The sequence below is a fragment of the Onychomys torridus genome, chromosome 3, assembly GCF_903995425.1.
Source record: "Onychomys torridus chromosome 3, mOncTor1.1, whole genome shotgun sequence".
NCBI classification, from domain to species: domain Eukaryota; kingdom Metazoa; phylum Chordata; class Mammalia; order Rodentia; family Cricetidae; genus Onychomys; species Onychomys torridus.
Window position 1 is genome coordinate 2,213,654 of NC_050445.1, and position 13,069 is coordinate 2,226,722.

At 36.9% G+C, this 13,069-nt stretch overlaps 1 protein-coding gene across 12 annotated transcripts in view; it reads right to left on the reverse strand.

Annotated features, from left to right (window-relative positions):
• Positions 1-13,069, reverse strand: part of Kmt2c (lysine methyltransferase 2C) — a 247,142-nt gene that overhangs the window by 78,263 nt on the left and 155,810 nt on the right. For all 12 annotated transcript variants that reach the window (XM_036181141.1, XM_036181134.1, XM_036181142.1 and 9 more), the window contains 9 exons: positions 12,796-12,912; positions 9,455-9,556; positions 8,988-9,092; positions 6,378-6,559; positions 5,967-6,131; positions 4,406-4,515; positions 3,660-3,725; positions 2,575-2,787; positions 1,346-1,474 (listed from right to left, as the gene is read on the reverse strand). In XM_036181141.1, the coding sequence (XP_036037034.1) occupies positions 1,346-1,474; positions 2,575-2,787; positions 3,660-3,725; positions 4,406-4,515; positions 5,967-6,131; positions 6,378-6,559; positions 8,988-9,092; positions 9,455-9,556; positions 12,796-12,912 (1,189 nt within the window). The remainder of the gene's footprint in view (positions 1-1,345; positions 1,475-2,574; positions 2,788-3,659; positions 3,726-4,405; positions 4,516-5,966; positions 6,132-6,377; positions 6,560-8,987; positions 9,093-9,454; positions 9,557-12,795; positions 12,913-13,069) is intronic.

Below are 13,069 nucleotides of genomic sequence, written 5' to 3' on the forward strand. Positions count from 1 at the left end.
CACCTACAACCAAAAGGAATCTAGAATGTTCTTACCAGTAAGAAACAATCCACCAAAACAACAGAGATTGCACTAATCTAATACTTCATAACTGGAAACAGACATTACTAAATGAGCCTTGAAAAGCCTCCAACTTCTGGTGAGAGGTTTCAATACCTTTTATATTCTAAGGTTAAAAAAAAAAATGAAATACACTAGGAAAGCAAGAATTTAGGGGTAGAGAGATGATAAGTGATTAAGAACACTTAACTCCTCTTGCAGAGGACCTGTCTGGGTTTGGTTCCCAGTATCTACACAGCATCTCATGATTACCTCTAAATTACCTATTTTAGGGTATCTGATACCCTCAAGCGTCCATGGGCTCCTGAATTCATGTGGTACACATAAACTCACACATGCTCACACACATACATATAAATAAAAATGAACTAAAAAATTTAGCAGAATTTAATTACTCATAGTATGATTTGCACTACAAATTCAACAAGGTGTTTTGTTCACCTTTGTGTCTGCACAATTACTGAAGTTTTAAAACATAAAACTAGCCGGGCAGTGGTGGCACACACCTTTAATCCCAGCACTCAGGAAGCAGAGCCAGGTGGATCTCTGTGAGTTCGAGGACAGCCTGGTCTACAGAGCAAGATCCAGGACAGGCGCCACAACTACACAGAGAAACCCTGTCTTGAAAAACCAAAATAAATAACTAAATAACTAAATAAGAAAGGAAGGGAGGGAGGGAGGGAGGGAGGGAGGGAAGGAAGGAAGGAAGGAAGGAAGGAAGGAAGGAAGGAAGGAAGCAAGAAAGAAAGAAAGACAGAAAGCAAGAAAGAAAACTATTAGAAAATGAACAAATTAATTACAAAAATAGATGAATTGCTTTAAAAGATGAACATAAAAAAACTAAGTAACATGTTTAATAATGGTTAACATTTGTGATAGTGATTTATTGTCAAGTAGTCACATTTTCAATGTAAGGAATCCATCAGTTCCATGTAAGATGCTACACATAGTCTTGGTTATTTGAATTATAACTCATCTTTATTGCTGTTGTTGCAACTGTTATTAGTAAATTAGCCAAGTTTTGTTATATTGAAATGTCTAGCTTGGGGTCTAGATAGATGGTTCAGCAATTAAAAACACTAGCCATTCTTCTGGAGGACCCTGATTCAATTCCCAGCACACACATGGTGGCTCACAACTATTAATTAATTCTATCTCCAGGGCTGACACCCTCTTAGTGGCCTCTGTGGGTACTAGGAACTCATAAGATGCACTTGCACAAAACACTCATACACAACTGAAAAAGAGAGAGAGAGAGTGCATGTGTCTAGTTGACATACTCTACCTGGTCTGTATGGTTTTCTTTTCCTCTTTTTTATGCCATCTGTTCCTTCTGCTCCCTTCGTTTCATCATCTATAGCTTCCCGCTCAGGACTAGATTCTGATTTTCCATCACAGTCCATAAGTTCTCCTTCTGGAAAAAGTAAATGTATGGATGAAACTGGGCAAGTCTATCAAATATAGAAAATTTAACTGAAAAAGACAAACAAAAACAAAAACAACCAAACAAAAGAAGTAAAACAAAAGATCAGGAAGCCATTCTAATCCTATGTGCCAGGAGTTTCAGAGAAGTAAAGAGAAAAGGGTAAGTGCCTCAGGATGGGGATAGGAATTATGATGCAAGACCCAGTGTTGTGTTCCCAGGGAGTGTGACATGCTGATTAAGAAAGAGGAAACAAAGAGTTCATAAGATACCTATCAATCATGCAGGTGGTGGTGGCGTACACCTTTAATCCCAGCACTCAGGAGGCAGCAGGCTGATCTCTATGAGTTCGAGGCCAGCCTGGTCTACAAAGAGAGTTCTAGGAAAGGCACAAAGCTACACAGAGAAACCCTGCCTCGAAAAACAAACAAACAAACAAAGATACCTATCAATCAATTTTATTTAAATCAACTTGTCTTTAACAAGATAGAAGATCCAGGATTTACCTATTTAGTCCACTGATATAATTTCCCATATCTGTTAAACAATACACATTTAATAAATACTACTAAATGATAAAACAAGATGGGAAAATGATTATGGCTTTATTTCTGAGTCAGTTGCAAATAATCACTCTGAAATAAAGACATCAAAACTGACCATTCTTAGAAATAAACAAAGCTACTGTGTGCTATACTTAATGCTGCTACTAAAATTATTTTGTTACCTCACAAGTTCTGACAGGAAAACCTTATGGTTTCTATTCTGATAAAGAAACCATTTTTGAATCACCAATTTACAAAGCTTAGAGGAGGGCTTTAGGGTGACATTCCAGCAAACTAAAGTGATCATTCTGAATGCCCCTACTTATAAGCTTCATAAACACAATGCTCTTAGAGATTTCAATCACAAAAATATTTCAATACAAGAAAATATGCAAATGCAAGCCTAAGAATATCACTTGAAGAGAAGTGTCCAATCAAGAGGTACCTTAAGCAGTATGACTAACCCTTACAAATACATTTCTTTCGGAAGTTATTTTATATACTAATTCTTGCACATGTGTCTTAAGGAAAATAAGTGAGTATTACCTCGACTATCATCCATTTCACCATCTCTTGAATGCTCTGACTGGATGTCTGGAGGGGTCTGAAGGACAGCCACACTATTCTGATTTATAATCTTTAATTTCAATTTTGGTTTTGTCCGTTTTCTTCTTGGAACTGTAACTGTGAGGCTCTGTAACTGAGTCATCCCTGATTCAGTCAAACATACCCCATCCTGGGTATATGTCTTAGGTGGATCTAAAATTATAAAACCCCAGGAATACAACTTAAAGCTTTCATCTGAAACTGATAAGCTGATTAATATTCCAAAATCTACATGGCAAGAAAATATAACTACACATCCATTCAGCCAATATCTACAAATACATGAACTGATGATGTTCTGTTAACACAGAAAACCTTTTAGGACTATAAGCAGAAAAGGCTTATAAATAAATAAATAAATAGATAAATAAATAAATAAAAGCATTTTATCTTTCATGTATCAAGAACACTGAAGCTACAGATGCTGCTGCAGCTGCTCAGTACTAAGCCTTTTCCTTGTAAAGACCAAAATGTAAGGACCAATTTATGTAAGAGAAACAAAAGTACTCCAGAAGTCCATTGACTTACACAGAGAGGTGGAAATTTTGTAAAGATCCTGCACCCTCAATTAAACAATTAAAACCTCAATTAAAACAACTCTAATACAATCCAAATGTTTTGTATCTGAAATGCTGTCAATATCAGTTAAAAGAACAAATCTCTCATAAAAACTCATGTCACCGGTGATTCTAAGTTATCTGAGAAAAAAATTATAAACTATTCATTAGTACTAAGTGAATGCTTACATATGTAGGCTTTCTTTTTCTGCTGACAACTAAGCAAGCACAGTCCACAACTGAAGTCAAGGCAAGCAGGACACTAACAGTTAATCCAAAGAGGTATTCTTTTCATTATTTTCTGAAACTTATAGGAATACTATTTCAGCAAAAGGAGCTAATATGAACATTTTCTACATTAATTCTTGAAATTAGTAACAACAATTCACTTAATTCATGTAAGTATCAAGGCAGTTGTTTAAGAATCGGTATGTGCTTTTTCTAAAAGAAAACCAACTCAAATTTTACCTAGCTCTTTTACTTTTGTCACAATCTGAGCCACAAGTGAAGAGTCACAGCAGTCTGAGGAAGGCACTGAAAAGAAAAACAACAACTCAGGAAATATCTGAGAAAACAATGACTTATACAGGATAAAAATGTCAGTGTCTGTACATGTACCATTCAACAAATGTCTGAATACCATAGGATGTTAATTTTGTGCGTGTGTGTGTGTGTGAGGGGCTTCCTTCTACATGCCAGTCATGTGTTCCATCCCGCCCCCAAAAGCAGCTTTTGGTTTTCAAAGGAATTATTTCAGTGATTAGTTTTTTGTTTAGTTTTGTTTTGTTTTACTAATCTTTTGAGATAAGCTCTTACTTATATAGCTGAGCCTGGCCTAATATGCACCATGTAATGCAGGCTAGCTCAACTTCCCTATCCCACTGCCTCAGCTTCCCCAAGTGCTAGGATTACTGATGCACACGCTACTACACTTAGTTTCTGAAACAAGAACAAAACAAAATAAGAGGCATAAAGAAGAAAACCAGTTGAGAGTGAATGGGGGATTTCTGAATACAATTAATTCCAAGAGGTTAAACCTTGAAAGTAAAATTAATTTTATATCTGATGTGTATATATGCTTTATTTTCTCTCTTTATATAATCTGTTTTAATAAAGTTGGGATAGGAAGTGTATTATACCACAAAACAACTTCTATTTCACAAATCAAGGAGGCACAGAGCAACACAAACTCATAGTTCATGTTGTTCTCTTACCATTTGATGCAGGCATATAGGGTCTGCACATGCTACAATCAAAACCAATGTCTGCTACATTTTCCACTTCCTCCTCAGTATTTAAGTTTTGACAAACTGCATGCATCCACCTAAAAAGACCACATTTAAAGTAAGTGAATATTCTAGAAATTGAATTCTTTATAAAATCACACAACAGTGGTTGACAGTCAAACTTAAAAGTCCCAAGACTCAAATGTCTAAGTCTTTCCCCCTAACTATCCCAATTAACTCATAATATTCTTCCTTGTGCTGAATAGTAAAGAAAAGGAATGAGAATAAATATCAAGGAAGAAGCAAATGCACATTGTTAGAAGGACAGATCCACTCATGATCAAATGCTGAAAGACAAAGACTGCAATGAAGCCAGCCAGGCCAAGCAGGAATTCAGAAGAGTACAGATACAAGTGTATGTGTATGTGCCACCTTCCGCATCAAACTAGGAACAACTACGTATGTGTCCAGTGATGATGACCTTGCTTTAGAACAGTTTGCTAGTAGAGCGCTACAAAAATTACACAACTTATTTGAAAAGAACACTGTACCACTGATTAATTAAAACTAACACTTTGCATAGAGTGCTGAACTGACAACAAAGGAAGCTGTCTGCAGTTTGAAGGTGCACATACTAGTTAGGAAGACCAAAGGTAGTACCTAATATTCAGGTCTAAGATCTAGGAGCTTTGCTGGGCAGTGGTGGCGCACGCCTTTCATCCCAGCACTCGGGAGGCAGAGCCAGGCGGATCTCTGTGAGTTTGAGGCCAGCCTGGTCTACAGAGGGAGATCCAGGAAAGGCGCAAAGCTACACAGAGAAAGCCTGTCTCGAAAAAAAACAAACAAAATCTAGAGCTTTAGGGGTATGAGCTCTGGGATGGATGGGTGGGTGGGTGGGTGGGTGGGTGGGTGGATGGATGGATGGATGGATGGATGGATGGATGGATGGATGGGTAGGTAGGTAGGTAGGTAGATAGATAGATAGATAGATAGATACATAGATAGATAGATACATAGATATTTAGGTAAATAGATAGTGTGTATGAGACTATTTTTAGAATTTACCAGAAGATTCAGAAATTCTCCATAAGAAAATGCATATGCAAGCACTAATTATGCATCTAATTTCAAGAGACTGAGAAATCATCAAAAAGCCCCCAACTGAAAACCTTAAGTGTCTAATTTTGAAAATTTTAAAATAGTAAAATAGTATGGAAGCTTCTGGACAGACACTTTGCTCAGCCTGGAAGGAGGGGACTGGACCTGCCTGTACTGAATCTACCAAGTTGAGCTGAATCCCCAGGGGAATCTTTGCCCTAGAGGAGATGGGAATGGAGGGGAGGGGCTGGGAGGGAGGGGAAAGAACAGGGGAACCCATGGCTGATGTGTAAAATTAAAACACAAATATAATAATAAAAAAAAAACAATCTAGAAAGCAAAGTTTTATTCCCTAAATGTTCGATCAAGGGAAGTAATTTTCTAAGTTCCTTTCACTGTGTTTGAGAAAAAGGCTTGAGAAGATAGCAAAGGATATAAAAAGGCACAGTACCTATCACATTGTCTACACTGCAGAATGAGGTCTTCTTCTCTGTAATTTCGATAGCAGACAGGGCAGGAAGACAAGCTGGCACAAGGAGCACACTGTGTGTAATTGTTTTGCCACTCACATCTCAGACCTGCAGATGTTGCTCCACAGTGTCTGCACCAAACACACCTGAAATCCAAATCCCCCCAAAAAGTCTCAAGTTTATTTTATATTCAATTATGATCATTTGGAATGCTACAAGTGCACAGAGGAAATGTTACAAATGTTGAAATTTTTCTAATAAATTTTAGTAATACATATCATGCCAAATGTGTATGATTAGGCACATAACAAATACTTTATAAGACCAACATGATAAGTAGAAAGAAGTTCAGAACTTGAAAGAATGACAAAGTAACATAAATCCTAGGGTACCATTTGCATTTCCAGCCTCCTTTGGGAACTGTCTGCAATGGAGGGTCTAGGCAGTACGTATGATAACTTATGTCACAGTCATCACACAGCAAGAGTCTTCCTGGGTCAGTCGCCTTCCCACAGGCCTCACACACTGTGCACTCAAGACATCTCCAACCTTTGCTAAGAACCACTTTACTGATCTGGAAAAAAAAAATCATGATTTATTTATTTAACGTAGAAATCATTTTGTCTAACTAGTACTATGCAATTATTATTACTGTGCTTGACTACATATACAGGAACAGAAGCAGTAAGAAGTGTGGGTGGCACTACTCAGGAAGGCACATCTGCACACATTTAAAAGCGCACCTGGTTAGCACAAGTGGTGCATAGTTTAACACCATTTGAGCCCATATAAACTCTGTGCTTCAGATTGAATCCTAGTATTTTTACACATATGGTGACTGGATTTTAAAATTGAGTAAGCTGCCTTACACTATTGACAAGATTTGAAACTATATCAACAAAATCTCTATGTATGACGTCTCTATGAATTCATGCTTCTGAAATTTGCAGTCATGGTATGAGAACTTAACTACCAAATAAATAAGAGAGGGAAAAATTACCCCAAGAAAATACTAAATTCTAAGGGACATTTTATGGTCTTTTAGGTCATGAAGGTGGGACTTACAGAACTAACCTTTATGCTTTTTTTTTTTTCCCCCTGTTTCAAAGACATGAGTTGGCAGGATTTTTGAGAATCTCTAGATGTTGGAAAGATGGGGTTGGGGATTTATCTCAGTGGTAGAGCGCTTGCCTAGCTCTGGCAAAAAAAAAAAAGAGAGAGAGAGAGAGAGAGAGAGAGAGAGAGAGAGAGAAAATAAAGAAAAAGAAAAAGAAAGAAAGATCTTGGAAAGCATAAAGCTCCCAAGTCACAACGAAACAGCAAAGAATAAAGGTATATACTGAAAATTCATATCTTGAAAAATGAGAACGCCTAAAAGCTACTAGGGAGGAAACTGAATTGATTTCAGAGGAACAATTGTCCGTAAGAATGTCCTATTTATTACAAAAGTACAAAGGTACCTGGTTAAAAAAAACTTTCCATCAACTACAGATGTTAAAATAGAATAGTACAATGTCCATATTATACAAGAAAATACTTGTTTAAAGCACAATACTTAACTTAGCTAAATGAGTCACTAAGTAAAAAGGCAGAATGCCATTTACACACATATGAATTAGAAATTCACCTCCTGCATATTCCTAAAATTCACCTAGAAATATGTGGAATGCAGTAAGGACATGACCCAGGAAAAGGCCAATAGACTGTGTTCAAGAAAGTTAAGGATGTGCAAAGAACCATACCCTGGATGCTGTAGGCACAGATTAGAGCAAGGCAATACAGTATTACCCAAGTAAAAATGGTATTTGAGGGTTGGGGATTTAGCTCAGTGGTAGAGCACTTGCCTAGCAAGTGCAAGGCTAAAAAAAAAAAAAGAAAAAGAAAAGAAAAAAGGTATTTGAGAAAGCAATCTGGTAGGATAGTATATGTCCAATAGGCTAAAAACAAACAATAAAACAAGAATGGAAAATTATTATGATTGTATTCTTCTTGCTTTTAAAAACCAGAATAAGAATGAGTGTGAAGACACTAGTGACCAGGTAAGTGGGTATAGTCCTGAGACCAGGAAAGGGAATGCTAACAGAAGGGGGGAACTGCCATGCAACTTCCATGTACATCTAAGGTCAGAACCGTCTGTGTTCATACCACTGATACTGCTAAGGGCTAATTTGTTGGCTGCACCTTAACTTATTCAGAGTTGTACAGTATTTTAGAGACTATATGACATAGTGACATCACTATATTAACATAATACAAGAGAAACCTTGTCTTGAAAAATAAAAAAATAAAAGTAAAACTAATGTCTCAGCACACAGTCATAAGACAAAATTGCTTTAAGAGTAAATACCAGCCAGGCGGTGGTGGCGCACGCCTTTAATCCCAGCACTCAGGAGGCAGAGGCAGGCGGATCTCCGTGAGTTTGAGGCCAGCCTGGGCTACCACGTGAGCTCCAGGAAAGGCGCAAAGCTACACAGAAACCCTGTCTCGAAAAACCAAAGGAGTAAATACCTATGTTTCTATCCCTTTTTCAATACAACAGAAGGAAATTTGCATAATTCAAGACCACGGACTTTTTTTGGAGGAGATAATTTATTAAGGTAACACTTAAAAACAGTATTTAATGTACTACAATATCACCACATATGCATAACAGCAACAAATACTTGATTTAAATATTGTCATATTGTATAACAGGAACATGATTAATTTTAAGAACTAAGAGAACCATATTAGTGCTCAAACAAAATCAAAATATGTACGTATTTGTTGGGACTAGTGAAATAAAGTGGACTGCTGGCCGATAATCAGGTTGATCCCAAGGACCCATATATAAGATAGGAGAGAACCAACTCCCACAAGCTGTCCTCTGTGTGTGCACAGACACAGACAGATATGTATGTATGGATGTATGTATGTATGTATGTATGTATGTATGTATGCATAGATAGATACAATTCTTTATTAGAAATGCTTTGTTAACTCATTTAACTTAAGCACATTACCTTAATACTGACGCAATATGGATGGTAACACTGACCACACTGTGAACAGGCAAGTAATCTTCCTTCTGCTCCTTGGCCGAAACTGCCACAAACCACACACATATCCTGAAATTTAACAACATATAAAACTATTTTAAATTGCACATAAAAGCTAACAACACCTAGATATTAAAAATATATTTTTTTGAAGATTCATTTATTTATTATGTATACAGCATGTATGACTGCAGGCCAGAAGAAGGCACCAGATCTCACTACAAGTGAATGTGAGCCACCATGTGGTTGCTGGGAATTGAACTCAGGACCTCTGAAAGAGCAGCCAGTGCTCTTAACCTCTGAGCCATCTCTCCAGCCCCATTAAAAATATATTCGTAATTATCATAGTACTATAACCTAACTGGATGATACCTAGGCAATGGGACAGATTAATATGAGGAAGAATTGGAAGCAGAAGATTAAATTCAAACCTGATGCAAAGTGAACTTATCACTACTAGAAAACAACACAACCGTATTGTGCATAGAATTTTCTTCTTCATCTTTGTTTGATGAAATATCTGCAGCAGATACCTACAAAAAGCAAAAACAGGAAACATAAAATTATATTACTTACATATTCTTGTCCAAAATACAAATTTTGTCTGGGTCTAGACTAACAATTCTAAATAATATTAACTAAAAAATACTTTTACTCATAGTCAGGCATGGTGGTATATACCAATAATCACAGCACTCTGGAAGCTGAGGCAGGAGGATGGTAAGGTTGAGGCTAGCGTGGCTATATAGCAAGGCCTTATCTTAGCAAGATTTTTTTCCAATTCACTGAGTTATTACTTTAGACATACAAGTGCCACAGATGAGTACAAATGAGAACCCGAAAGCCTGCCTTTAGTAATACTTAATTACTCAGAAATTCTAATCAAGAAACTATAAAATTATAGCATATATAGGTATGTGCATATCACTTTTAGTCATACTTGAGGACTGTAATGCGATTAGTTGAAATTGGGATATATTATAATACACATAGCAGTCATCAAGACTCAGTACCTGGCTCAGAATATAGAAATAGCTTGTTATCAACCTTACATACATTACATGGGGAAATAGTAATAATTTAAACACAGGAGTCATAAGATACATTAAAATTAACTTTATTAGTTCACTATAACTTTTTAAATGTGACTCCCAGGAAGTTTTAAATTGCATATGTGTTTCCTATTCATTTCTACTAAATGGCACCACTTTAGAATATCACGATTAGCTTATCAAAATGTCAGTATTAGCAAAACAATTACCAACCATGGGTGCTCATTTCTGAACTTGATTATTTTTTCCCAAACCAACTAGGCAAAAACTGGATTCTTATTACACACCTTGCTCCTGCAAAAGCTCTGAATTAGACATAGTAATAGGGAACAAGGAAGTAAATACTAAAATAATAAAATATGATCCTCTTTCCAGAAAAAGGTTAGAACCTACAGTGAACATGTTACAGTCAAGGTCAAAACATAAAATAATTTTATTGGAGAATAGATGAAATTTCAGCTAAAAATATGTTAATGTAACATTTTAATTTCAAACACATGTAAAATAAGTTTTAATTGATAGTATCAGAGTGATGTTATGATCAAGGGGCAAACAGCAATTTAAAGTCATAAAAACCCTTGATGACTATGAGGGAAACCATTAATCAACCTAAATATTTAACTTGGAGGCATGACCAAGGCACAAATCAAGATTCTATGGTTAAAATATGTGAACTAGCAACAATCCTGCATCAGCCTCCCAAGTTCTAAGATTACAGGCATGAGCTACAACAAACTCAGATCATGCTTGGGGAGAAAGGTTAGAGGTGAAGCAGGGGAACCAGAGGATTTCAGAGGATCTAAGAGATGAATATCTTCACTGCTTTGATTATACTATAGTTTTCAGGGTTTATACACACCAAAGCTTATTAAATTGTGTATGCAAATATCTGTACCCTCATACCAACAATGTCTCAATAAGTCTGTTTTGGTCTGAGTTTGACTGTTTAGAGACAGAGTCTCACTATGTAGCTCCTGATTAGCCTGGAACTCACACTGTAAATCAAGTAAGCCTCAAATTCACTGAGACCCACCTGCCTAGACCTCCCAAGTACTATGATTAAAGGTGTGAGCCGCCATGCCCAGAAATAAATCAGTTTCAACACTCTCTCTCTCTCTCCCTTCCTAGCCTGGAACTCTACATAGATGAGGCTGGCCTTGAACTTAAAGAGATCTGCCTGCCTCTGCCTCCTGAATGCTGGGATTAGTGTGCACCAACATACAAGTTCAAGTATCTTTCTTTCTCTCTATATTTCTCTGTCTCTCTCTCTCAGTTTTTCTTTTTTCTTTTCTTTTCTTTTTTTTTTTTTTAAAGACAAGTTTTGTCTGTGCATCCCTGGCTATCCTGGAACTTGCTCTGTATACCAGGGTGGCCTAAAAGTCAAGAGATCAACCTGCCTATCTTTACCTCCCGAGTGCTGGGATCAAAGACGTGCATCACCACCACCCAGCTCAAATAGATTTTTCAATTTCAATTCTCACCTATAAGAAACCCCAAAATGTGCCAATCAGTAAACATTTATCAATCCAAAATAGTCATGCAATCTTGGCCACCATTCAAGTTTGTATTATTCTACAACCTTTCTAGTTTTTCCCTATAGGTCTTATTATAATAATTATAGCAACTGAAATAAAAAAGAACTTTAAATGCAATTCTAACAAATAGGGCTGGAGTGAATGCTAAGCAGACTTAAGAGTACATATTGTTCTTGCAGAAGACCTGAATTCAATTCCCAGAAGCCATGAAAAATGGCTCACAACCATCTGTAATTCCAGTTCCAGGAGGTCTGATTTCCTCTTCTGAATACTTAGGGGCACAAGGCACACATGAAGTAACATACATTCAAAAAAATACCCATACACATGATATGAAATAATAATCTTTAAAAACAGAATTTGGCCAGACGGTGGTGGCGCATGCCTTTAATCCCAGCACTCGGGAGGCAGAGGCAGGTGGATCTCTGTGAGCTAGTCCAGGACAGGCTCCAAAGCTACAGAGAAACCCTGTCTCAAAAAACCAATAAATAAATAAATAAATACATACATACATACATACATACATACATAAACAAACAAACAAACAAGCAAACAAACAAATAAATAAAATAGAATAAAAAGAAAAGAAAGAATAGTATATTTTTAATAAAAAAGAAAATACACTAAAAATTCTCTCTTGTAGAAGGTTGGCATAAATAGATGTCAAAGAAAAAGGAAGAAAAGGATAACAAATCAGAAAACAAAACCACCTGAACAGACTTTCAAACTAAAACTAAGTCCAGCCGGGCAGTGGTGGAGAGTGCCTTTAATCCCAGCACCTGGGAGGCAGAGGCAGGCGGATCTCTGTGAGTTCAAGGCCAGCCTGGTCTCCAAAGCCAGTTCCAGGAAAGGCGCAAAGCTACACAGAGAAACCCTGTCTCAAAAAACAAAAAACAAAACAAAACAAGAAAAAAATTGGGGGTTGGGGATTTAGCTCAGTGGTAGTGCAAGTGCAAGGCGATGGATGGATGGATGGATGGATGGATGGATGGATGGATGGATGGATAGAAAGGTAGATAAATGAATAAATAAGTGAATAAAATGAAGTCCACTATTATCAAGCAGAAACATGGCAAAATGTAAAGGTATGAGACTATTCCTGGGACTCTCAGGATAAAAACAACTTGCTACAAATGACAGTATTACCATTAACTGCTACTGGAATAATAAGAATGTAAGTCTCACCCCAGGTAATACAACAGCTCCAATTCCACTCTTTAGTTTAGACCTGCCTCTGCCACCTCGTCCTGACAGCCCTGCACCACGAGGTCTCCGCTTTCCTGGGAATCCAGACCCTCGGCCCTAATAACAGATAAGAATGAGTTAGCATTCAGTAAATGCCCAAAAGAATTTTAAAATCCAGAATTCAGTGAAATAAAACATGTTACAAATATTTAGCTTTCTTTTATAATTGGATGGTACATGTTAATAGACCAGACTTATTAATTCCATCTTTAAA